The sequence below is a fragment of the Phoxinus phoxinus genome (genome assembly GCF_949152265.1).
Source record: "Phoxinus phoxinus genome assembly, chromosome: 5".
NCBI classification, from domain to species: Eukaryota; Metazoa; Chordata; class Actinopteri; order Cypriniformes; family Leuciscidae; genus Phoxinus; species Phoxinus phoxinus.
Window position 1 is genome coordinate 34883087 of NC_136880.1, and position 27638 is coordinate 34910724.

At 37.4% G+C, this 27638-nt stretch overlaps 1 protein-coding gene across 2 annotated transcripts; it reads right to left on the bottom strand.

Moving 5' to 3' along the window:
• Nucleotides 1–2763: 2763 nt before the first annotated feature.
• helz2b (helicase with zinc finger 2b) lies at nt 2764–27440 on the bottom strand. 2 transcript variants are annotated; one of them, XM_079614143.1, is made up of 19 exons: nt 27300–27440; nt 24709–25267; nt 23743–23850; nt 23106–23629; nt 18401–19042; nt 17176–17968; nt 16698–16773; nt 12448–16504; nt 12124–12209; nt 11666–11803; nt 11131–11286; nt 10902–11046; nt 10678–10800; nt 10274–10466; nt 6451–6585; nt 6149–6370; nt 5622–5781; nt 4083–4250; nt 2764–3935 (listed from the first exon to the last, which is right to left on the bottom strand). In XM_079614143.1, exons 2-19 carry the CDS (start codon nt 25228–25230, stop codon nt 3823–3825), a joined length of 8361 nt encoding a protein of 2786 aa, XP_079470269.1. In that variant the 5' UTR covers nt 25231–25267; nt 27300–27440; the 3' UTR covers nt 2764–3822. The 2 variants fall into 2 exon arrangements, with proteins under 2 accessions (XP_079470269.1, XP_079470270.1); XM_079614144.1 differs by lacking the exons at nt 2764–3935; nt 4083–4250; nt 5622–5781; nt 6149–6370 and adding an exon at nt 9268–9354 and having other exon boundaries at nt 27300–27407.
• Between the last annotated feature and the right edge of the window lie 198 nt (nt 27441–27638).

Genomic DNA, 27638 nt, shown 5'->3' on the forward strand with positions numbered 1-27638 from the left:
AGCTCAACATAAAACATAGGTTCAAAAACGAATTGCTTACTAAATGAGCATGAGTTCAACAATCCTCTGTATTTAACATGATAAATTGATATTAACATTGTTTACTACTAGTACTAGGCCGGTGCAAATAACCACTGATCAGTAAAGGGTTAGGAAATATTAAAATCAGTCACAATTTCCTCAAACAGACACTATGAACAACTAATGTGTCAACAGGTCATTAATTATATGCTTGCACAACAGAAAAAGGGCACGCTTGTGGTCAATAAAATAGATACAATCATTGTGACATCAATGCAGAATCCTAAGCACATGGTTGATGACATCAACACTCATCTGTCCAATCACTGAATTACCTTAGGGTGCAAATTTGGAAAGTGTGTAAAACAGCGTCTTATAATTCATAAAATACTTGATCTAGCCCATCAATTATAATTTAAATGGAGAAAAAAAGGTCACAGTTTACATACTGCAGGATTCAGTGAGCGGTTTTCAGCTACCATGTGGACTGTGATATAATGAGGTCAGAATCCTTCTGTAAACAGCACAATGTGCTTGTTTATCGGGTGTGTGGGACTGTTCTCATTCTTCCATGTATTTTCACAATCCTGAGTGAAGACTTAATTCACATGAGCCTTGAAAATGCAACAAGTTTAAATGAAAATATGTTTTGCATTTGAGCTCTTTGGCTGAAACTGAGAGTTAATGGAGACTGAGATCGGTATCAATGAAAACCAAAGACTCAAGTACATTGACAGATGTTATTAGGGCCATCCTTTAATGTTTTAAGGATTCATTATAGAATGTAGTTGTTTCACAGCTTTAACACTTTCTGATGCGTTTTGCCATTCTGTTGAAGAGTGAGGCCTGCTGTATGTCCATGCATTTTGGCGACTATGGTGAAAACTTGTTTGACAAATTACAAAGTCTAATTCCTGCTGCCCCAACTGACACCCAAAATCTGTTAACAAAACCAATTTGATTGATTAGACGTTGAGCTTTCATAATTCAAGAGTTGAGTTCTAAGATATGTTTCCATAAATAATAATCTTTTATCTGGCTGTACCTAAAAAGTGCTTAGGAGAAATAAACAGAAACTACTGTTGACTAAAAAAAAAGTAAGGGTACAGAGCTTTAAATAATGATAGCACGTAGCAGATTGTTCTTGTAAGAATTGAATGAGTGTTCTGAGATCAAACTCCACTGGCCCAAGTTGAGCTTTAAATTAGTGGAAACTTTTAAAGCCTTTTATGTATTTTAGGCTTCTTGATGTGTTTTAGTTTCTTGTTTCAGAAGCCGAGATGAGGTAAGAAGCATTGACTGCCCGCAAACAAACAAATTCATTTAGATTATTATGCCTTATTACATCACAATAGTACTTTTAAATGATTAAAAACAGAAGCTTCTGGCTCTCCTGAGCCGAGGAGGAGCGTTTGCTTTAATGACAGCAGCTCTCTACTGCATGAACTCCAGAAGTCTGTGTAAAACCTGATGATCATGTCCTCCAGCAGCATGATATGAGTATGGTTTAAATTACATTTTGAATCCCAGATTTTCAAAGTCGGACGAGAAAGAACGTATAAATAAACTGGTGTCATTAGGCACCATCTAGTGGTTATTGGGCGTCAACGCAAATTTATTGCTAGCTTTTTCATAGAGTCCATTAAACCTGAAAATTCTGTCATCATTTACTCAACCTCAAGTTGTTCCAAACCTATATTGATGAATCAGGAAGTAAGATCAAACATCTCTTGTTTGATTTATAATTTTTCGTATTTTAAATATAATTTAAACACGTCAATCATATTTTAAGAAATCATATAGTTTATAGTGTTTATCATTAGGCCTATTATCATTTGAAATGTATGTTTAATGCTTTTCTTTGATTCATCTTTATGCCTCAATGTAGCTGACTGACTTGGGGTGAACTTTTGTAAGAGTAAGATGTGGGCGAAAGCCTAGAAGTTTCCGATAGACAGACCACAAGTAGCTCGAATGTCTCAGTTAATGTGATCTTTTTTTTATTTTTTATCTTGGTTAAACATCTTGCAGAAGGTACACGTTGTATAACATTTCTTTCTTTTGCATTATATTGAGACCCATGACTTCCTGACTCATATGGTGGTACAGAGCGATATGTGTATGTTCCCACACACACCCCAGCCTGTGAAACTATGAAAGCTAGATATGTTTGTGTCTTGTGGGTCTGCTTCGATGTGAAATACTATGAAAAGAGGAACTTAACTCTGTTCCGATAAGCAACTGCATAAGAGGGAGATCAATTAGATTTATCTTTTCAAAGAGAGCTCTCTCTCAACAACTTGACTATTCTTTAGGTAAGAATATACTCAGAGTGTAACTTATATTTTACTTAGAAATATTAGAAATGATTTGAACTGTTCATGTTGTTTCTTTATTAAACTTTTAATCCTGATTATGGATGAAATATTATTATTTCTCATTTATTATTGGATTGTCTGCTGCTAATAAATAAAATTAGATTTAATCATCTGACTGGATGTCCTCCTCGCATCATGTATGAATTTATTTCTTCTGCTGAACACAAAAAAAGACAAATAATTGTCTCATAAATGTACAAAATACAAGCTGGTCATTTATGTATAAGCCAAATTCTCAAAGTCAAAGTGAATGTGATACACTAGTGCTACGTTTATTGTTACAACAATTGTTACTATAATATGACTGGTAAATTGCCACTTTATTATTATTATTATTTTAAAATAAAGATTCAGAAAGTATTTTACCTGTTTGATAATTGTTTAATTTGGTTTTCTTCCAAGTTAAAAACAACACAGACAAGGGCAATGATGGCTCAGTACATCAAAAATTACACAGGTCTATGAGGTTAAGTTACGTATTCAAAGTAAATGCCCCCCCCCCCCCCTCCCTCCTTTTCAATGTTTTTTTTATAATCGATTAACAAGTTATATGTAGTAAATATATATATGTAAAAAAAATCATCTTAAGCTGCCATATAGTTTTAAATTAAAAGAATATTTCAGGAATATATATATTCATATAATCGTAAACATTTTAAAATGGTTTGGAATGATAGAAGAAATTTGGAATGTAGAATTAAAAATATAATCTTAAAGGCCCACTGAAATGCCTTGGAACGCACAGCTTTATTTGATGCGTTGACGTCATTTCCACTGAAACAGGAAGCTAAGGCGGGACATATTGAATGGCTCCTCCCCCTTTTCAAATAGCCAATAGCGGTTAGTTTACCTAACAGACTGCAATTCATACTTGACAGCACCATGGAAGCCAAGCCGAGCACTGATGATGATAAGTTGGATTCAGTAGTAGAGGTGTGAATACATTCTAGTCATTTCATTCTTAACCAACTTACAGTTGGAAAACGGAATAAAACTCGAGCGTTTGAGCAACTGAACACACACCTCAGGCTCCAACCCATATTTCTCCGTGACATGCCAACGGTCGCTTTGGCCAGGTGGTATTTATAGCATAGGGGGCGGGACGCTTTAGATTCTAGAGAGTATTTGATTGGACAGAAGACGTGATGAGAAGCTGAAGTCCGCGGTGTGGTCATAAAAATCCGTGATCCATTTTAGCGGAAGTGAGAGACTAAGTTTTGAATGCTTATATCTCCTAAATGCAAATTTTGTCATTGTTTTGGAACACACCAGCACCATTCACCATTCATAACCTTAAGGCTAACATTATTCATACTAAAAGCTAAAAAACTTACATTTTGATTTCAGGGGGCCTTTAACAAATAAGTATTTACACTGTTTGTAAAATGATTCAAGATCAATCCAACTTCATTTAAAATCTGATTTAACGGACACTGTGTACTGATATCTGGTCTGCAATGACCACACAGCCGCGACCTGAATAATGCTTCAGTAGTTTCTTCCATGCTGGGCTGCAGTTCAGTACCTCCTGATTGCCTAAAGCACAACATTTCAAAATATATATTAGTATCTTATAATAGTAAATAGAGAAAATGAGATGCTTTTGTATAAAACGTGATTTAGTACACTGGGATATGTATTTAGTCATTTGTTAAGAATATATGAATGTAATGTAAGGATTACCCAAAATGCATAGCCCATTTTGTGCTCTTGTGATGCCAACATTGATTTGGTTTTCATCACCCACAAAGCCAATGTGTTTGGAGAGCCATTCCCTTGAAGGCATATTTTCAATCTCGTCGCTGGGGCAGGAGCGAACAATCGAAAGAATCACATAGGGCCACTCACTACCTGCAGTCACATCATTAGTGATCATTATGAGAACATAAGAATATTTTAGGAAAAAAACGGAAACACTTTACAATAAAGTTTCATTAGTTAACTACTTTAGTTAACAATACCTCTACAGCCTTTATTAATCTTAGTTAATGTTAATTTCAACATTTACTAATACATTATTAAAATGAAGTTGTATTTGTTAACATTAGTTAATGCACTGTGAACTAACATGAACAAACAATTAACAACTGTATTTTTTTTATTAAAGCTGCCGTCGGCAAGATTTTTTTAATCATATTCATTGAAACCGAAGCTATGCTCCGACAGAACAACATAAATCAGCCAGTTTTAGAAAAAAACCCGCGCTTCTACCTCCACCTTGAGCCTGTTATTTGTTTTGCAAAAATCCACCGCTCCCGGTTCTTCTGGTCCAGTCAGCACAGGGGGGTGTGAGATATGACTGTCAATCGCAGTTTGTGCACACGCCACAGATCCCCCCTCCCCCCTAGCGCACGTTACAATATCACATGCACACGCCTGAAGTTCGCAGGTGTGTTGGATTGTGCGAAGCGGGATGGCGGAGAGAAAATCTACTAACAAGCTTCCAATTCCTTGGTTAACAACCAGAGCTAGGAGGTCCAAAACAACCAAGGAAAAGAAAACATGGAAAGTAGCTACTCCATAGTGTTGATCGATGCTGAAGAGACGGGCGCGCGTTCACAGAAAATCTGGTGCACACGCACTGACAAGCACAAACTCGATGGGAGGGTGCTCGGTGGTAGTGGGGGGCATGAGAGTTGTAAACTTTCAAAACTTTGGCTAAGTCCACTCAATCTGCCTAACATTAACAAAGATTAATAAATACTATTGTATACAACAAATGTATTGCTTATTGTTATTTCATGTTAGTTAACTAATGTTTACAAATGAGACCTTATTGTAAAGTGACACAGTCCCAAACATTTGATAAATCAAAACTATTCAACAGCATTGAAGGGATAGTTCACCCAAAATCATTTACTCACCCTCAAGTTGTTCCAACCTTGTATAAATGTCTTAGTTCTGCTGTACACAAAGGAAGATATTTAAAAGAATGTTTGTAACCAAGCAGATCTCACCCCCCATTGACTACCATAGTAGGAAACAAATTACTATGGTAGTCAACGGGGGGCGAGATCTGCTTGGTTACAAACATTCTTTTAAATATCTTCCTTTGTGTACAGCAGAACAAAGACATTTATACAAGTTTGGAACAACTTGAGGGTGAGTAAATTATTTTGGGTGAACTATCCCTTTAACCTAACAACTGTCATTAGCATTATCCAAGTAAAGGAAACAAAAAATACAGAGATCTAAAGAGAGGAAATGATTTTAGAGTATTACCTTGGCTCTTTGTAATGGTAGTGACAGTGATTCTCTTCATTTGAGAGTCATTGGACAGTCTTTCTCTGATCTGGGCCACCTGTGCGTTATATGGTGACAGAATGGCAATGTCTTCCTGCTTCACATGGCCCACTGATATCAGCTGACTGCAAATCGTAACCTGCGTGAAAACACACACATCTAGGCTTGATTTGTGTAGGTGCACTGCAAGCTCATTAGCACCAGAACCTGACAATAATGTATTATTTGGTTGACAATTTAAGATGAGTTAAGTCCTCAGAATGTGATCAGTGGACAAATTACTGGTGGACTGTAGGAGAAGCAATACATGCTTCAATTAGGGAATATGTGGTATGTAGAACAGGAAGGGGTACTTTTTTCAATAATAGTGCCAAATTTGGTTAAATTAAAAATTGTATGTAAAAGGTGAGTTCAGTAATTGCATAACATGCAGTTTGAACATAGTTTAAAAGTGATTGGGTGTAAATCGAGTGTTTTTCTGTTTGTTTGCATCATCTTTTACTTACAGCTTTATTAACCTCTTCAAGGTTGGCTTTTGAGTTCTCATTTCCCCTCGCAGTTGAAACAACCAAACTGATCTCTTTTCCACGTATATCTCCGAACAGAGTGTGTTTGCTTTGTCTTGGTGTCTCGGTCTGAGCATGAAGCATGCTGATTCGTTCAGGCACAATAGTTTTCAGCTTACCATCGTAGTATGTTTCTGATGGAAATGCGCATATTTCTTCATGCTAAAAAAAAGAGTAATAAATGTAATAAACAGTAATAAATGTGTGTAAGCGTATACCGTGTGTGAAGCAGATATATGTACCATTCTGTACTGGGTGTCAAGCATTAGTGCTCTATCCATGTAACGTTCAAACAGAGAGCGTGTCATGCCCAGTCTCCGCACATGCTCATTCTTCACGATCGGACGCAACTGCTTGTGATCCCCCAACAGCACAACCTGCAAGATGAGTATACAAGACGGTGACAAGGATCAGAAAACCCTCACAGAAGGTTGTGAATGAAAATGTTTGTAAGGTCAGAGTAATGTAACAAGAAGTAGGCCCCTTATTTAGATTTGCTTATGCTAGTTAACCGTTCATTGTTAAAAACGTTATAGATTGTTGCATGGAGAAAACAGGCTTGAGTCACTATTTGCTCTCACATTTCATCCATTTTGATTATTATATTATACTTTATATATTATATAATATTTATTTTGTCTTTAAATACTTTAGGGTCAAAGACGAGACGTCACCATTTTGGTGTCACGTCACCAAGTGATTTTATATACATAAAAATATGGGTGAAATAATGTTCCAAAGTGTAAAATTGTCATTTAGCATAGTGGTTGGACTTTGCTATTTTACCATTACATCTAAAAATACCAAGTTAAAAAATATATTTGTTTTCTTAGCATTTTTAAATAAGTGTTGGCTGTGTTATATTAAAACAAAAAGCTGTGTCCGAATTGGAAACCGCTCCCTACCCACTATATAGTGCACTGTATCGGGTGACGAGCTGTATTCTGAGTGAGCGACTTCATTATATAGATGAATTTTAAAATTAAATGAAATTATATTAATAAGGTTAAGAAATATATATTATTATTTTTATTATTAAAATATATATTATTTAGGTATTAACTCAATTTAATGTGTTTTACTAACAGCCAGGTGTTTTAATAATGTGTGGCATTGTTGTTAACTTATTAAACTGTAAGGAAGAGAAGATCATTTGGTGGATGATTTAAAAATATTTGTTATTTATCTGCGTATTCATTCTAATGTAATCATACCGGTCTCCTGAGGGCGCTCAACAACCACGCCATCTGTGAGCGTGAGGGTTTCTAACAAACCAAAAAAAACTTTACTAAAAATAATAAATACATGAATTAATGTACACTAAACTTGTTAAAGGGATAGTTCACTTTAAAATGAAAATTCTGTCATCACATACTCACCCTCAAGTTGTTTCAAACCTGTATGAATTTCTTTCTTTTGCTGAACACAAAGGAAGATATTTTGAAAAATGTCAGTAACCAAACAGTTACCAGGTCCCATTGACTTCCATAGTAGGAAAAAAAAATACTATGGAAGTCAATGAGACCTGGTAACTGTTTTGTTACTGACATTTTTCTAAATATCTTCCTTTGTGTTCAACAGAAGAAAGAAATTCATACAGGTTTGAAACAACTTGAGGGTGAGTATATGATGACAGAATCTTCATTTTAAAGTGAACTAATCCCTTTAATGTGCATTTATTTTTGCTTGCAGTTTTTTTTATAGTATTTAATGATTATAAACACATATTAAGCATGAAAAAACAATTATACAATTGATGAAACTACAAAGCTTGCACAGAGGTATGTATATAATTACAAAATAAAGTCATTATGATTATTATTAATATTATTTAATAAAGTAAGAAACATGTAAGATAAATGTCGTTTTATCACTACGTGTGACGAAGCCGTTTCTGCGACAGCTCCAGCTCTTCACTCACTTCACTTCGTTCACTCCTTGCAGATATAGTGCACTCAAATGCCATACACTATATAGGGATTAGTGAATGACACTCGGACACAGCTTCTGATCTTTAAAGTATTGAAATCACCAGGGGACTTTTGTTCCCAAATATGTAGTTTGTTATAGGTCATTCAGTGTTTAAGGCACAAGTAACCATTCTGAAATCATATAAAAATCAGATACTCTTTCAGCAGTCTGTGACATCATCAAAAGGCATCCTGAAGACCGTGTGGTGCTGCAGCAAAGTGAGTTTAATGCTCTTAAATATTTGATAATTTCACCTTTTCATGGTGTTGTAACTTAAATTACAAAAGCACATGTCATTCAGTGAAATGCCAAAAACACTTATTGTTAGATTATTTGAAAAACATTTTGTGAATAATTGATAAACTTTACTGGTCAAGCTCACTATTTGACAGGTGGCCAGTTGATAGCCTGCAATATAAGCTGAAGTGCAAGTTTCGTCATTCAAAGTAATGCTTTTTCCATTGAGTGTAATGCAAATTCTCTGTGAATGACAGTATCACTGTATAGATAACAATTTTAGTATCTTATTTATATTACAGATAAATGAGGAATATTTAACATTGACATATGTGTTCAACTTAATAAATATTACTATTTATTGCATTTTTGTATTGGCTGATTTGTGTTATTAATTTATTTTAGAGGCCCTTAGTTGCTTGCTAGGCACTGTAAAAAGCCAAAAAGCTGAGAAGTAAATGCAGACACAATGTAGCACTCTTAAGGCCCGTTCACACCAAGAATGATAACTATAAAGATAATCATAACGTCAACTATATTAGCATCCAATGAACAATAACGCTGTTTATTCCAAGCATGTGCTGCAGGTTTGTCGTCTGCTTCTTTAAATGAGGATGGATTCTGATTGGCTGTCAAAAATCGCTCTGAAAGCGATTCCAACTATATTGTTTCTCTGTGCCAGTGTGCCGTTATCGTTATAGTTGTGATGTGGACCTTTCTTTTATATTTAGAACAGTTTTTAGAACTATATCCTTCTCATTATCATTATAGTTTACTTGCTGTGTGAACGGGCCTTTAGCCAGGAAACAAGAAAGGTACTGAGGATTGCAATTGTTAATATAAATGCTTACCAATATTTCTGAACAGAGAGTCCCCCCTCACTATGTCACAAGTTCAAAAGATGCCATTAAGGGGATTCTCCACCCCAAATACCCATCCTGATAACGTCATTTATGTTGGCAAACAGAAAGTATTCATAATGTAAATATAGCTGCAAGTAGTTATTTTTGGGACAGAGCAAGTCAGAAACAAAGTGACAAGCTACATGTAAGCAAGCATGGCAGGGAGCATGAGAACAGTAGAATGTAAATGCTTATTATTTTTTCAACATCTGCTTCTACCATCATTTACTCAGGAATATTATTAAATTGAATTTAATGATACAGACTACTACTAAAAACATTGCAATTATGGGAACAATGACAATATTCTCTCCCTTTTTGGCAAAATGTCATTCAGAGTAACAAACCATGGTCAGTCTGTAATAGATATATTTATGTAAAAATGAAATGATCGACTTATTCTGACCTGTACTTATTAAATATGGAACTTCTTGCTGACAAAAGGGTAAAACCTAGTGGTTTGAAGGATAGTGGCAAAGTATAACAATTAAAAATATTACAATTAATTAGTATTTGGGTGCTGCACCATGATCCTTAAATGGAGTCTTTTAATTTGTCATCAAATGATTCTCGTTTTAATCATGCCTGACAAGATTTTTTGGTATATAAACTATTGTTACATGACATTATAGTAGTGTGTGTCTTCTGTAAATCATGGTAAAAATGTATGATTGTCATTCTTTTTTGCTTAGAAGACTGACTCTCATTCTGGAGACCTGGGTTCGAGGCCCGCACAGAGCGGGTCGAATATGACCCGGGTGGAGGGGTTACAAGTTCTTTAATTATTTAGGCTGTGCAGGCTCTTGGTTATTTGGAAGTCTTGTCTAGGTTATGTGTTGGTATTTTACAGCAAGTTTTGCATAACATTTCTGTACAATTTATGTCCATTTATTTGTGTATATGTATACATGTTATTGGCAAACTTGTTTGTTAATATGTCAAGAGTCACTCTGACCTTCTCCGGTTTGAAGCTGACCAATGGGACAAGCGTCTGGGGTTCTGTAGCCATGGCGCACTCATCGATGAGGATCTGTCGTGCACTGAGTGTCTTGGTGAGGTTGGGTGAGGCGGCAGCCGTGCAGGTGCATAGAATAATATCATGCTCTTCCAGTTCATACAAACGTGCAGAATTTAGCAGCTTCTTATATCTGAGGACACACAATTTAGTGTCATGCAGACATGCATTCACATATAATCACACACTTGTAGACACACTCTTAGATACAGAGATGTGTTTTAGGCAGATTTAGATGGTGATGATGATGGAAATTAAGCCACGGGTATTTACAGTTGTTTATGCCAATTTAGCATTTTCAAATGGAAGCAAATAGCATAAATACAACAGAAACATCTACGTACTCCTCTACGTCCTCATCTGTCAGTGAATCAGGTTTAGAGGCAATTCTTTGATCAAATTCCTTTATTGCTTGGGAATGAGGGTTGTGAGAGTTTTCTCGGATTCTATGATGAAGTGTTATGTTCCTAGACACAGGAATGTGATGAGTTTGAGTATTGTAATGATAAAATGATCTGTGATTATTAATATGATTATTTTTTGCAATAGCATTATTCATTGGCAGTACCTGAGCTCAGATTTAGACCGCTCTTGGCGCAGTGATTTGTATGATAACTGGATGTTGCTGCCAGGGTAGGGATACTCCTGCATCTCCATCTGTCTGCTGTACACACGTAATGGCTTCAGCTGCTCTCCAAACTTGAGCAGGTATTCTGTACACCCAACACAAACACATAAATACATTAATTTCATCTTCACACAAATACTAGTTCCCTAGAACACAAACCTTGACGTACCTGCAACTACATCCACAGACTTGTTTGAGGGTCCACAGTAAAGAATAACCTCTCTTTTCTTTTTGTCTTTCATCTCCTTCAGCTTCCAAGGATTTTTAGAGTTCAGCTGAGAGAACCAGTACACTATATACGCTCCTACAACAGTTTTTCCTGTTCCTATACAAGATGAACATACAAAATAATCTTTTCAGTCCCATTAAGAAACACTGAGAAAAAAAGGTAAAATTTTTAAGTTTTTCTGTGATTTAAGGCCAATTAACACTGCATCGACAGATGCCGATTAAAGAAGACAATCACCAAATTACAGTAGGTCACTTCTCAGACATTCCATGACCCGGCAAATGGTGATTGAATGTTCAATCAGCACAACAACAAAAAAAACGCTGACCATCACCAGCATACAGGGAAAACACACTCATCCGACAAAACCCAACAAATGTGTCTTTTGCCGTTGGTCAGCGTCTGTCTGTGCAGTGTAAATTAGCATTTAATGCTAAACTAAAAACTGTATATGCTCAGAATGAGAATGTTTAACCTGGAGGTCCTTGAATGAGGGTGAATTTGCCATTCAGAGCTTTTTCCAAAGCTTTAAACTGGCTTTCATTCAGTCGAGGCAGACCTGCTGGTGGTTCCTCTCTCATAAGCACATATAGGTATACAGCTGGTTCTGAGCCTGTGGGTTGATACAACCAAAAGTACCTTAAAAACCAATGAACTCAAGTATATGTCATTAAACTCGTGTAAATAATTATTTTAAGCTCACATAATGACTTGTTAAATGGTATTAAATGAAGATAAAAAAATAAATCATAAAATTAAACAAGACCCTAATAAGACACTAACACCCTATGTAGGTATATTATAAATAAAGAAAATATAACAAATGCATTATTGCATAGAAACTGCATAGCTTCTCAGAACCAAATTTTCTGTATTTAAAAAAAACATTATCTCACTCAACATATTATGACATATTATGAATTTAATGCATACTTTCTTTCCCAATCCGGTGTCTGAGTGCAATGTTCTTAACGAGTTCATTTGCTGCTGTTAAATTATTCACTGCACTTTCCTTCCGTCTGGATAAATCAAGCAGAAAAAAAAAAAAAAATCACACATCATTGCAAGTGGTTGTCATGACTTTGCCTCTATACATTGAACAACATATATTTATGAACTGATTAATAAATATATAAAATGTAAGTAATGTAATGAGACTGGTGTAATGCAGTATCTTGCAGCATTATGGTATTAGTTAGTGTACTGAACTATAATATGGTTGTGATGTAATGTGTATTGAGTCTGTTGTATTCTTACATGTCTGGAATGAGTTTTGGGATCACCTCCACTGTGAATGTGTCATCCCGCTTGAATTTTGGGGTGTTCACGGGTGCACATTTTATGATAAAGTGAATAATTTTGGACTTATTCATACTGTTCTCTGGAGGATCTAAACACTGAGTTGTCAAACCATGGGCCACCCAGGTAAAGTATTCCGGATCCAGCTCTGACTGTTCTGCTTGGATCTGTTTCATAACTCTCTTTCGGATACAGAGCAAACACTTGGCCAGGTCAAATTCAATTGCCCATTTTTTGACACATTCTACAGGCAGAGAGAAAGTTCCAGAGAGTCTGGAATGATCAAAAGTTATGTGCACATTCTGTATCACTACACAATCACTGTCATCCACAGCAGTCGCAGCAGACTCCATTTCACAGAGAGGCTTCCATATCTGCACATACTCCTCTACATCCTTGTAGTGACCTTTGGATGGGCTGTTTGCAAGTTTGGAAAAGCACTTAATAGGATTTCCAGTGTGTTCCACACAGATCTCAAAGCTTGAAGTCACACTCAATAACTGTACAGTTGGCGCCCAGTAGCCCCTGTCCCTTTCTGAAGTCAGCTGGACCTGGAGAGTGTCTCCAGCTTTTAGATAGAGTGTGAAGTCAGTGTAATGATCATCTTCTGACATGAAAGTGTGATCAGGATCCAATCGAGATGTATCCTGCACTTCATTGATCTCCGTGTGATCTCTCACATCTGCTCGCAATATGAGGGACTTCGCCTCTTCCCACTGTTCGTCTCTCACTGCCTCAACAATGGCGTGCCAGGTTTTTTGATGTATCTCTGAACAGAATCTTAAGTTCTGCAGTGGGCTCTGGGTCATGCTCAGTGAATATATCCGTTTTTTCCAAGTCAGTGTCACTTGTTTTTTGTAAAATAATGGTTGATCCTCAAGCTGTAAATTTCTGTACTTAACAGGAAGTCTGTCCGGGAAAGTTCCTTTATCAAACGGAAATGATAATTTGAAACTTTCGCTGTCACGTCGAACAATGGTGACAAAAGCCACTTTGTATGTGCTTTGTTTTTGTAGATTGACTGCCAGACAAAGTGACTCCGCTTTATTCTCATACTCCTGTGCCATTGTTTCTCCTCTTTTACACTTGTCACACAACAAATCAATGTCTGTCTTTGAATACTCAACAGGACGATCGCAGAGAACTGCATGCATGAGCCTCTGAAGAACCACATCTATGTAACGGCGAATGGGTGAGGATGAATGTGTGTACGAGTCCAGATTCAAAGAATAGTGCCCAAGTAAAGCATCTTTGCATGAGAGAGAACAGATGAAAAAAGCTTTTTTTAAACTGAACTTCAACTGAACAACTGCTGGAACCAACTGTGGATGAATGTCATCTGTAGAAATAAGGTCAGCCATTTTGTAAAAGTTACATGTCGAAGCTGCAAATTCAATTTTTTTCCACACAGATGTCAGAATGATAAAACTGCCATTGTTCTGCCCACTGTTTGAATCCAGATGATTCTCCAGAGACCCAAATTCCTTGTCTTTCTTCAGCGAAGCTGTCACAGGGCAGCTAAAGTTGTTCGGAAACAGGGTTTCTTGATCAATCAGCTGATCACTAGCTCTTTTAAACATCAACTTCAGCTCCTCCATCATTAACCTGCACTTGCTGTTTTGTAATGATCCAAGATCAGCAGGATTGGAACAGTCCACTTGTCCAGAGAGTCTCTGTTGCCTGTGATTAAGTGCAAAACGATAAGCCACAAAAATGCAGCTTTCTAGAGAATCCAACCTCATCTCATTTTCACCTGGCTGGTTGATGATGCTGTCAGTCTCACTGTAGGACAATGCCCTGTTTGACTTTATGCAGGAAAGCACCAACTTTTGCTCTACTAGTTCGCCTTTTGTCTTTTCGACTTTCAAAATTAAAGAGATAGCACGACGCTTTTTGCCTGGCATCAGACTCCACATGTCCGATTGTGCACCCAAGTTTTGAATATTGTCCCCAGACATGCAGCTAAAAATGTCTGCTTTGTGAACTCCAATTTCAAAATGATATTCAGAGTCACTGACAGAGATGGCATCTTGTAGGTGGCTTGATAAAGGCCTCTGGTTATCATCATGGTTAGGGTTATTGTTAGGGTGGGCATCTCTAGACCCTGGAGAATAAACAGTGAAGGTGATTGTGTTATTCAGGTCCACTCGATTTCTGTCGATATGAAATGTCAGGTGTGAGGAAAAAGGAATGAGTTCCATATGTTGATCACTAATTATCTGTAATTTTTCTGCATTAGGAGGAGCCTGACACCTCAGAGGAGTGCAGAGTTTAGTATTTGTATTCTCTGTCAGAAGTTTTGACACTTCATGGTTAAACATTATGTTTAACTCTTCAATCATTAGATTTGCTTCTCTCTCCCCTGGCTTCCGGTGTTTATCGGGTTGGGCATAGTTCCAGTCTTCTTTAAGTCGTGCTTTGCGTTGGCTTCTGGCAAAACGGTAAGCCACCCTGACACAGTCTTTATAAGTATCAAATCTCAGCTCACCATCACACTGACTTATTATATCCTCAGCCTCCTTGTAGGTTAGCTTCTTATTAGAATTGACCAGAGAGAGATTGAAGGTCTTTTTTGTGATAATGCCTGATTGCTTTTCCACTTTAACAGTTAATGAAATGGCTTTACGGTCTTTGTCTTTGAGAAGACTCCAAGAGTTGGTGGCAAGATGTTTTGGGAACATGAATGTAGGTTCTCCTGGGTTATAAAAAGTTGCTCCCCTCTCTTTTGCAAAGCTATCAAGTGAACTGTCCTTAGACACGAAACTAGCCACATCTGCAACATGAACCCCAATTTCATAGCAGCTTCCCAGGTCTTTAACACTAATGGCATCATCCAAATCTTCAGCCTCGGGTGGATCAACAGTGAAGGTTTGTACATTTCTGAAATCTTCTCTTTTCTTGTCATCAATTCCATCAGTTCTCATCTCTGAAAATGCATCCTCTTGCATCAGAGGAGGAGACATTAGTTTGAACTCTGATTTTAAAATCTCAAGTCCCTCCTCTAAAGATGTCCCAATTGGTAGAATGTCTGTAACTTTGCCTAGCGGAAAGGAACAGTGTTCTTTCCAGCCCAAAATCTGAACAACAAAAACATAGTTCTGTTTTGTTTGTTCATCCAGAGGGAAATTTCTTGTTATTGTCCAATTGCCATTGACAAACTTGTATACTGGAATACAATTGCGAGTCTCTTTTTTTACCAAGATACGTATTTTGGTGGTATTGTGGTTGAGGGGTATCATCATTTTTGGCACCAAATATTTGTCAGTGTTTTGTGTTCGTCTGTGGTAATTTTCAGACTCTAATAAACACACAAATTCAGAGGATGTTGGTAGTCTTTTTGTACAACCTAAAACTTTCCCAGTAAGAGAGCCAGCATCATGTTGTCTGGTCTCAACCACAACTTCATCACCAGGGAAAGACATGCCAATGTTTTTCCTCCCTTCAATATGAATGTGTTCAGATGGGTTGTCGTAAGATATTACATAACCTGATTGGTATCCTTCCATCACCAATTCCCCATGCCTGTAGATAGCAGGTTGTTTCCTGACCAACTCCAAGAGGTTTTCCTTTTCAGATGAAAAGAATAAAGGCCTCTTTTGTTCATTCTCTTCATCTGAGTCCTGTACATCACTTTCATAGTCTTCCATCTCTTTCAGTATAGTATCAGTTTCGGCCTGGAGAGGTACATCATTCTCAGAAATTTCTAACTTTTCTGTCTTCTGAAATTTAGAAATTTCTAATATTTCCTGTTGTAGGACATCTCTGGTAAAATTATCTGGTTTAGCACTGCCCTTGCTGATGCAACGTTCTATGTAGGACCTCCATATTTTTGAACACTTTCCGAAACAACAAAGAGCACCAGCATCTCCAACTACAACCACCAGTGATTGGGCTCTGGTCAAGGCAGTGTTAAGTGCTCGAATGTCATCAAAAAACTCTGGGCAGCTTGACTCTGATTGAAGAAGTCTGTCTCTTGTCTGAACTGTTGTTATGATGATGACCCTGAACTGCCTCCCTAAGGACACAGAATTTGAATAGGGAGATTGTAATTTAAAAATAATAATACATAATTTTAAAATGGATATACATATTGACACATTGCGACAGAAATAAAAAGGTAACTGAGATTTTTTTCCTCTTTTTTTCTTTATAAATCAAACATGTTCCCTGAGCTCCAGTAGACAATGATGTTCTGAACCCCACAGTACCTTGAATGTTTGCTAAATTCTGAACAGACACTCCACAAACTCCTTTCTGACGAAGATGAACTCTGATGACCTCAACCTGAAGAATCGAAGGGGGAAAAAAGGAAAAATTTGTGGAACAGGATGTGGATTGTATTTTTGTGACTTCACCATTTGTGATGATAATTGGATTCAAACCCTTAAAAACTATGTATTACATTATCAAGAACTTTTTTTTTTAATAGTTCTTCCTCTAAATGACAAAATCTTTGATCAAACAGTTAAAGAACCAGAATCATTAAGAGGAATCACAATTGTTAAATTCTTTACAATTCTCATCCCTAATGCTTGAATAATATTAATAATGTATATTTAATTATTATCATTCATTCATCAAGTCACCATGCTTAAGTATATGGTATAGCATAATTACGTTTTGGTCAAAACATATTTGTCATATGTCAAGAGTGATAAATGCTGTTTATCACACAAAAAAAAGTACCTGTCGGCCTTCACTAAGGACACAGATCTGTTTTGGCTCTCTATCCCCCCATTCAATTGGCCAGTCAGTCAGAAGCCCTTCCACCATGTTTACCACAATGTTGACCTCAGCAAGATTGAACCAGGACATGGAGGTGGAATTCAGACGGCATTCTCCTCTGACATGCTGAAAGATCAGAGGGTGTAGCCTCGGGTGGGGTGGGACATCCCCTTTGGCCTTGATGCCATCACTTACATAGAAGTAAGTGGATACAAAGTCCACTATTTCTGTGGTGGAACGGTAGTTCTCATTAAAGATGACTCTGCTTTTCTTGGCAATGTTGCTGCTCTCATCCTGGTAGTAGTGGAAGAGACGATTGAGCAGGGTGTGTTCTGATCGTTTGTCATCAGTTACAGAGAAAAGTTTTGGAGCCATCTGCATGTGATCCCCTGCTAAAACCACTCGAGTGTGTTTGTCTGCTAAACCCAGAGCCATGAGCACTTCAGCCTCCAGCATCTGAGATGCTTCATCAATCAGGATATGACTGAAGAAACCTTCAGGAATCTTCAGCTCACGAAGACGCCGTGCCATCGATGTGGTGGTTATAATTATGCGGTGTGACTCTAGATCAGAGCGTGCTGGGAAGATGAAGGACTGTCTGTCTGGAGAGCAGAGACAGTATTTCAGAGTGATGTCATCGGTTGCATTGATTGAGGCCCCGCCCCTGTTTGCCTTTATCCTGAGTAGTTTGAGGTTTGGGTGTCCATTTGTAATGTATGAATGGAAGTGCTCTCTGACATATAAATCTGCAGAGCTATAAGGAACAAAACTTAGTTAGATTTCTTAAATGGACAGGAGCTTCCATTTTCACAGGAGAAGTATTGCAAGGCATCTTAATACAAATTAAATTCCCATCTGTTCTTGTTTTAAATAACTGGTAATAACAATTGATAATATTGCATTTTATGGTCAATTTTGAGGTAAAATATTTTTATATAATGACCACTAAACTATATATTTTTGTTTAATGTCTAATATTACTTCTCAATTTCTTTTTGAAGAAAAGTTTTTATTTATTTATTTTAAAACAAATATATAATATATATAATATAATATAATAACTTTAATGTGTCAAATACTTCATTGCAAAACAAAAAAACATTGGTTGATGCATGATCCTGATCTGTGGGGTTTATTTTGTGGTAATGATTTGCTAAAACTACATTATAATTTATTTATAGCTTACCTGTTAGTATATGTACAGATGAGCACTTTGTTTTGAGAACGAAGGGCCAGCTTTTTGGCTGCTGAGGCGAGACAGAGTGTCTTTCCGGTGCCAAATGGTCCGTATATTAGCAAGGGAGGAGCCACTTTGTTGCTCTCGCACTTGCCAAGGATGAAGTTCAAGGCAATTTGCTGTTTGTTGTTCAATTCAGACTGTTTGGTTATGTCCACAGGGACACAACAGTTACTGAGGTCAGGTAGAACGATGTGCAAGTCTGGTAGGTGATCAATAGCCTGGTGCATCTGACAAAATGACAGTCTGTTCAGCTGAAACTGAACCTCCATTTCACACCTGTTTTTTTTCCTCAGCTGTAGTTCAGACACACACTGTGCAGACAGCTGAAGACCGATGTGACCCTCGCCAGCAGCTTGTTTGAGCACCAATGCCTCATACGTCTGGTTTCTGTGCTCTACTGACACACTGGCTTTTTCTGGTATGCAATTCACCAAAGCCATCTGCACCCCTCGTTTAAGCATCTGCCCTTCAGGCGAGTCTAGTGTGAGCGAGCAGGACACCTTCAGAGTGGCAAAGAGCTTCCCTGGAGCAGCGAATATGCCATCACTCAACTCGTCAGAGAGAGACACACTCCCACTAACATTTAATCTGCAAGTTTAGGGAAAAAAAATAAAACATTCGCAACTGTAAATATATGGCAAAGGTAATCTAACTGTAAAAAAAGAGAAAACAGCATTCTCAATACTGATAAATTACAAAAATCTTTAATATCGACCAAACCTCAATATGCTACAGATGTATGGTGTATTTCATTAAACCATTTATTTACTTTCATTTGCTTTGTCATCTGATGATTATATAGCTCCAACTTTATCATAACTTGATTATGATTATGAATATGATTATCATAATAATCATATTCATATGCGGCCATTTGTAGAAGGGCTATTCTTTAAAATTTTTATTAAACATAACTAACATTTATTTTTCTTGCAGTGTTAACATTTATATGCTTTTAAATACTAAATGTCCCTAACACTTGGGCCAAAGTGTGCATCTGAATCTGAATCTAACAAAAGAGGAAACAAAACTAGACAACTGTCTAGTTTTGTTACATATACATTTAACCTCATGACCCTGGCAACAAGCTGAAGTATCAATGAATCCATATTTGCTTCCATATTTGGAAAGAATGATACTGAATCATGTCACTTTTGCCATGCTACTATATTCTATAAAAACTGTTTTACTCTTTTTGTCAGGGGGAATTCTCTGAAATTGATCCGAGATCCTCTCGGCCATGATTAAACCATATTCAAAGGCTGGTTATTGCTGTGCAGCAGGTTAATGGAACACTGGAGACATTTATTAACAAGTGATAGTGTTCATAAGGTGCGAGACGTCATCTCAGAGTGAGGCTCTTAGGCGTCCAGGGTTACCGATGGGGTCAGGTAGCTATAATTCTTAGGCATCTTATGTGATCAAAATAGAATTCTTAGGCATCTGGGTTTTTATAATGCGTTCAAAGAAACTATAGTTAGACGTGAGGGGTTACCGACGTGGTCAGAGTGGGGGTCACCTGAGGATCATTTTGGAGGTGTCGGGGACACCTGGTTTAATTTAAGTCGTGTGCGTACTAGGGAATTTCTACCGGTATTTGTCTTTTCAGACTGACTAGTATGCCAAATTTTACTTGTTTTTACCATACAGTAATATGGCCAACCATAGACATCCATGTAAAAAAAAATAAAAATAAAAAAAATAATTACAACAATAACAGTGTAATGTAATAGTGGCTACACACACCCAGGGACGGACTGGGACTAAAAAACGGCCCTGGACTTTGACTAGGCCCGGCCCAAAGCAATCGGCGCACGGAAACTCGTCAACAACAACAATAACGCCTGGCATGAGTGTCACAAGACTTTAATTGTGTGTGTCTCATGATACTATACCATCCAAATTATAGCAATAGCACTGATGTTGACTAGATGTTGTGTTAAAAGCATATTATTCTAGATTAACTTGAATACTACATATAAATGGAGGTCTCAACACACTGCAGTCCTGTGTAAAAAATCTCTAGGCTGTGACTGTCTGACTTGGGGCGCTTAAAGTAATTTTAAGTTGAGCTGGAGTGGGTGTCTTTCTCTGCTCTTGGTCTAAGCTCAACCTGAATAAACAAATAATGGAATGGATAAAAAAAATAAAAAAGGTTTTATTCCAAGATAGCATGGAATAGATTATATAATATGCTGTTATAACAGCATATTATACAATCTATTCCATGCTGTCTCAAAATGAATTTATTACTTAATAATCTTAATTAATTTATGCAGCAATTAATCTTACATCACAAATAATATCACATCTTAATGAAAATACACCATTACAAATGTAACATCTGTATTTAAAATCTTCAAAGTTTGTAAACTGTAACGTTACCAACATTTTTAAAAGTAAAAGCACAACATATTTCTTAATATTAGCTACTGCATGTGGCACTTTACAGCTAAAATGTTGAAGTTTAGCTGTTTTAACTAATGTAATCATTAAAAATGTAGCAACCTGAATATCACTTCCTAACATCATCCCTAGTGTCACGGTGTGGGTTTTGTTCCTTGTTGTCTGTCATGTGATTCCCTGTTTGCCATGTGTCTTGTTAATTGTCTGATCATTGTTCCCATGTGTTTCTGATTAGCCACGCCCCCTTGTTATCTTGTTTAGCTTGTTTGTCTATGTATTTATACCTCTGTGTTTCAGTTGTTGGTTGTCGTTCGATGTTTGTGTTTGCTGTAGCTGGTAGATGTTTCCTGTTCCTTTCCTGAGTTTCCTGTTCTGTTGTTTATTAAAATAAAGTAGTGCGTGCACATGGATTCTCTCTCCGCTTCATCTATGCCTCAGCGTAACACCTAGCAAGTAACTCTCTTTCTCCTCTCATGTTCCATACTTACTTGCCCTGGATCTACCTGTGGAACCAGCTCATCTTTCTGTCCCTCATCATCACTGGTGGCATGTTGCTATAGATGTCTGGCTCACTTCTTCACTGCTGCTAATATTTAACTGCGAGGTGCTGCTGCTGGCTGTGCTGCTAAATATTTCAGTTAGTTTGCGACATTTAGCGGCTTCAGTATCTAAATTCCGCAAAAAAAAATTATCTCGCCTTCTCAGCCCCACCCTTTTCTTTCCGTTTTTTTTACCCGCGGCCGCGTTAACAGGGAAACAAACAGGTGATGACTGCGTGCGTGGCGGGTGGTGGGCCGGCCCGCCGGCCGTCCTGGAGTATGCATAACAGTGCTGATTTTTGAAACTGCCCTGCCCATGTTTCATCCATTCATTGAAACCGCAATTAACTTGTTAGAAATGAATGCCTTTAATCTTTGCATTGTTTGGTTTCAATTACGTTTATATTCAATTCAGTGATTATACCTGCCTAGTACTATCAGACTCAGAGGCCATTAAATGCTATGATAACATGGAATGCCTCTGATCCCAGTATGAGTTCAAATTCCAGAGTTAGAGTGCATGTGATGAGAAATAAGTAATGTTAAAATACACTGTTTTAGTAGTAGAAATTATATTCAAAACGTAAAATCTCTAACTCATTTATTTAGGTGGTAAAACACTGTTGCCGTGGGACCCACACTAAGCTAAAGTCTGTGACTCATCAGTATGCAGACCATAATAAGAACCTAGGGAGAGAAAAACTTATCTGCTAGGGAAAATATGTCTATGGGTGTGGCTGATACTATGACATTACATAAATTATAACTCTTAATGATGGTGTGGCCTGTAGACATCAAAAAAAGATTCTTGGACTTAGACCAGCACTTAACACTGTTTACAATTACAAACTGGATCTCTACCATTTGAGGAAATAACCTCCCTTAGAACTAAAAAACAGTGAACCCCAACCCAAACCTGTTTATCCACTTCTCCACTCATTTTATCTGTGTATTACATAAAGATTCATTGACTTTAACAACTTTGCCCATGTTTCATACATGAGAACAGCTATTGGCTTATTTCGGGGAGTGCGTTCTCGAGACACCAGGCACTGTTTTGTGCGGATGGGCGGCCGGAGCGTGTTAAGAGAGTTTTTTGTTAGAACGGTGTTGTGTTGGCGGCCACTAAGTTAAAAACGAATGATCTTCGCAACGGAAGTGAATCAGTCAAAACTAACTTTAGCAAGACAATAACTTTATCCTAATGCTGTTGTACAGCCTAAACAATCGGTTGTTACGGTAATTTCTATTATAGCTGTTAAGCTGCTTTGAAACACTCCACACTGTTAAAAGCGCTTTATAACTGTAGGTGACTTGACTTGGCTTGAATTTACATTTAAAAACAAGTGAATATGGTAATGGATACCTAAAACATAATGTGTCCTTGGTCGATAATTATAAAAGAATTAGCCTACACTTTTGCTGAGCCTGCATTGGGGCGAGCTCCGCAGGAGACTTCTTCCCGACAGTCAAAGAGGCGTTACGTCACAAAAGTGCGAACTTTAGGAAGACCGCAAGTGTTAAGGGTGCCATTTGGGACAGGGCCTGTGATGGTTGACCAATGAAATCAGCTGTGGGGTGGGATGGGGTTTGCGCTGGTTTGGAGGGGGCACTATATCACGAATTCATATAAATATAGTAAATTAGAAAATGTACACCTTAGCATACATTTCAAGTGGTGTACTATTTCTATAAGCTGTTTGTACCTGCTAATGAGCTTCTCCTCTGCAATTTCCTCTCTGAACAGAAAGTGGTGAGCTCTCTCTCTGTAGTTGTCTCGGTGAAGTTGGGAACTGTGATCTGCATGGGGATTGAACTGTAAGTTCAGCTGGGGTGATTTGTATTTACTAAGCAACTGCTCGTCCTCCTCCTTTCTGGCAAAGAAGGGCACGATAACCCTGTTTCCTCTGTTCCAGCGCTCATCCGAAAGAATCTCGGCACATTCACTCTCTTCTGCCTCATCTGGCTGGACATGGAACTGCTGACCGACTCTCACCTTCAGTTTCCGGAGAAGAACCGGTCGCAAGTCGAAGTCAAACACCAACCACTGCTCGTACACTCCAGGACGGAACGAGAGAAAAGACACACTCAGCTGGTAGGTGGAGTGAGAGTAGCGAAGGTGGTGGCCTGCAGTGTGTGTGACTGGGGGAAAGGTGTTCTGTAAACTGTCACTCAACGAGAATACAGCACCATTTTCCACTTTCAGTAGAGCCACATGAGCCAAGGACCTCTACACAAACACAAACACACATGCACACACACAAAACAAACAAGGAGGTTATCAATAACTAGTGTGCAATAAGGCTGAATGTAAAATGATGTAGGATAGTGTGTATTTCTGACCTCAGTGGTGATTGTGAATTTCCATCTGATTCCACTGTCTTCTTGTAAACAGTCTACACAAAGATTCTCATCGTGTGTAACACACACATCGTCCACGTGCTCAGAAATCTGTAAAAATACACACACGTGTCCATATTTGTGGATTTTGTTACTTTTTATGTTAGTATTTAATAAAATAATTAACAACTAACTTAAAAGTTACCATAAATACACAAACAACTTTTTCATTTCTCTATTATCATTTCAAGAACAAACATCATCAATGTCAGCATATTTAGCAACTAAAAGAGGAATACACTAAACAACTTTTAAAATTAGAACAGATTTAAAAATCTAGTACACTTGCAGACTTTGGAAATGGTTCCAAAGAAAAACATCATACACTAAATGACTGTGGATCACACACTACCAGACTTTCAAGTCTGACCACTAACTTATGCAGAAACATGCACCTCATAGGAGATGCGTGACAAATTAAAACAATGTGTTCTAAAATCAGCTCAAAATAACAAACATGTTTGATATCCTCTGACTGGATGGAATAAAAAAATTGGAGTCTGTGACCATGATATACTACACAATTTTCTGTGTAATCTGTCAACTCCAACTGCCCAAAATTTGGAGACTGGCTATGATTTTCGGCAACTATCATTGACTCGTCCAGACTGTAAATTGAATCAAAAATATAAGTTGTGCAGTATATTACATTCTTAAAATGAAAAATATTTAAAAATCTTTTGTATGACAAATCTTTTGTGTGTGTGTGTGTGTGTGTGTGTGTGTGTGTGTGTGTGTGTGTGTGTGTGTGTGTGTGTGTGTGTGTGTGTGTGTGTGTGTGTGTGTCCCTTTAATTTACATGGATTCAAATACTCATAAAGATAGATTTCATATGTCTTAAAAACATTAAAGTTACATGGACGGAGTTGTGCAGAGTTGCAAACTTGTGCAGGATTTCATTGTACTCACGATAAGAATCTCATTGCTGCTGCTTCTGTATTCTTCCAGAAGTTTCTCCTGATATGAGGAAAGCTCATGAGAGCTTGACTGACCTTCTCCTTGTCTGCCCTGCTCAGCCAGTCGCTCTCTTTGCGTGATCAGTTGAATGAAACGTGTGTGGTCAAGGTTTGTGTGTTTTTGCAAGTTCCACACGGCAGCTTCTTCCAGACTACTGGCAAAGGTGCAACGGTCATGATGCACATAGCACCCGACATCCTCCTTGAAATACCAACACACTTCATATCGAATAGGTTGTGGGTGAGTGGGCCGAGAGAACACAGGTCTCCATTTGTGACCTCTGACCTTTGCTCTGACAAGCAACAGATTGTGAGAGCAACGGTGAGGCGTTGCAATGATGGAGTAGCATATGCGAGAGTATTTATGAGCGCAGGCATTACAAGCAGCTCTCAGCTCGTACATCTGCATGAACTCCTGCAGCTTAGCATCTCTAGCCTTTACCGTAGACATTTCTACAGATTCAAGCCATAACATGCACACCCACAGCTTCAAATACTGCAGTAAATTCAACCTAAAGTGAGGAAAGAGAAAAACACAGCTCATCAGATGACTTGTTTACATAAAGGAGAATGCAAATACCATTCAAAAGAGCATAAACCCTCACTGAAAACAGAATCACATTACTACTATACTTAGACCTTTGAACAGCTATAGGGAAGTATAAAGAATGAATTATGACTATGAAGGAAGGGACATAACACTTAACTTTCTACATGGCATAATGCTCAAATTTTACAGTATCTCATGTTTTATAAAAGATAGAGATCCATTTATTCAGATGTTGCTTCTTAAAATGATATTGCTGGTAACTGTCAAATAGGCTTTTGAACTATTTTAGAGATAATTTTTCATTTTATTTTATAAATGTAAAATTTACATGCTTTTTTGAAAATTTTGTTAAATAACCTTTGATTAAAAACAGTCTGATAATAACTGCTGAGCTGTTGGATCACATTAAAAAACATATTTCACAATTGATATACTGTATGAAAATGTACTGGGGTCTAATCACATGTCAACTATTTTTGAGTGAATACTGCACATTTTAAAGAATAGAATAAAAAATTTCTGCTAATTTCCCTATTGTACTTTACTTTATTTCAATTTACTGGTGGTAAGCAAATATTATATTGTAGAAAGACAGGCATTCTGTGATAGTTGGCCAGAGCTGTTGTTCTTGAGGTTATGTGAGAAAGAAAAGCTGGGGTGTACAATACAAGGTCAAGCTTATCATGAAAAGAAGACAAAACAAAAGACTTATTTTCCTATTTGACAAGTGCAACCTAGCAACCAGAGTGTGTGAAAACCACAAAACAAGGGATATTAACTCCATGTGAACTGCCACAGAACAGGTTTTGGGTCAAGTGGGTTTCAGACTGATTACTGTTGTTAGTCAACCACAAACCTCTTTAACCTGAAGCCTGGCTTCAAATCATGTAAGGATTACTTTAGATCAACATGTAATGAAAAAGTCTATGTAATGTACACTATGTAAAGTGCCTTTGTAAATATTGCACAAATGCATTACACAAAACGTGCACATATACATAAGGATTAATTTCATTGCATATTTATCTTCTGGTATACACAGAGAGAGGTCAGGTATCAAAGGCTGTTGCTGGGCAGCTCTGCAGTATAATGAGGTGGTTGGTTGCTGAATTATTATAATATTATTTTTATTTTTTTAACAGTGCTTAACAGTAGGCTACGATCATATGCCCTCATGTCATAAGTATGCAGAAGTTTTTGTGGGGGAAGCAGGAAATTTGACCAGTTTGACGGCTTTTGAGCTCTCATATGCCAATTAAATACACAGTTTATCACTCTAAACACTGAATGGCCCCATATCTTCTCACGGATCACATTACACACATTCATACCATTTAGAGTTTATGGGTAGTAGAGCAATGAATGACCAGTCATTCATTTCCTATGTGTGTCTACTAGGTTTGTACAAAGAAGAAAAAAAGTGCAGTTACATTTTGAAACGTTCTGTCTGAAACATTCTTTGTTCTTTAATTCTGGTGTTTTAAATGTTAATCTTACAAGTAAACAGCGGGTGCAGTGCAGATACATTTTCATCTTAGATGCTAATGATCCTCCCTGCTGTCAAACGCCAGGTGGGGAATGCTTGTATGACCATAACGACAAAATGGCAAAAATAGTATTTTTTTTATTATTATGAATATGGCAAAAAGGACATTGTTATTTCTGTAGTAAATTATAGGTTACACATTTACATTTACACTTGCAGCGTCGCACCCAACGGTCAATGCAAGAACAATAATTATTGCACAATGATATTGAAATTTGGCTTTGAAATAAACCACGTTAAATGAAAAAAACCTACATCGTTTTAAAGAAGTAATTAAAGACGGGGATATCTTTAAGAACACTAAAATATTAGCCTATTTAAAATTCTCTAATGAAAAAACAAGAACAGCGCGCGCCTGACGTAAGCCTACTGCAGCAGATGCGGGAAGAGTGAAGCGGAACAACACCCATATTTTACACACAAATAAAACATTTACGTTTGAACCCACCTTTACATCTCTGAGGAGGGAAACGTGGGGTCACCTGCATTCGAAACCATCTCAATCAAGTGCATACAACGCAAACCAAACTTCATGTTCCTCTAGTTACCCTCCATCAGCCGCTTAAGTTTCTATTTCCTGGGCTGGGAGGGAGAGAGCCAGTGAGGGGTGACGAATCCGATGTCGTTGGTCACGTCCCTTTTTTTTTTTTTTTTTTTTTTTATACGTGAAAATAGTTGTCTATCAAGTCTTTCTGGGTCTCATTCACTAATAAGTGCATAATTTATTTAAAGATAAATTTGTTCTTACCCTTAATCAAAAGGTTTTGGGTACGAGGTGATCCTGTGT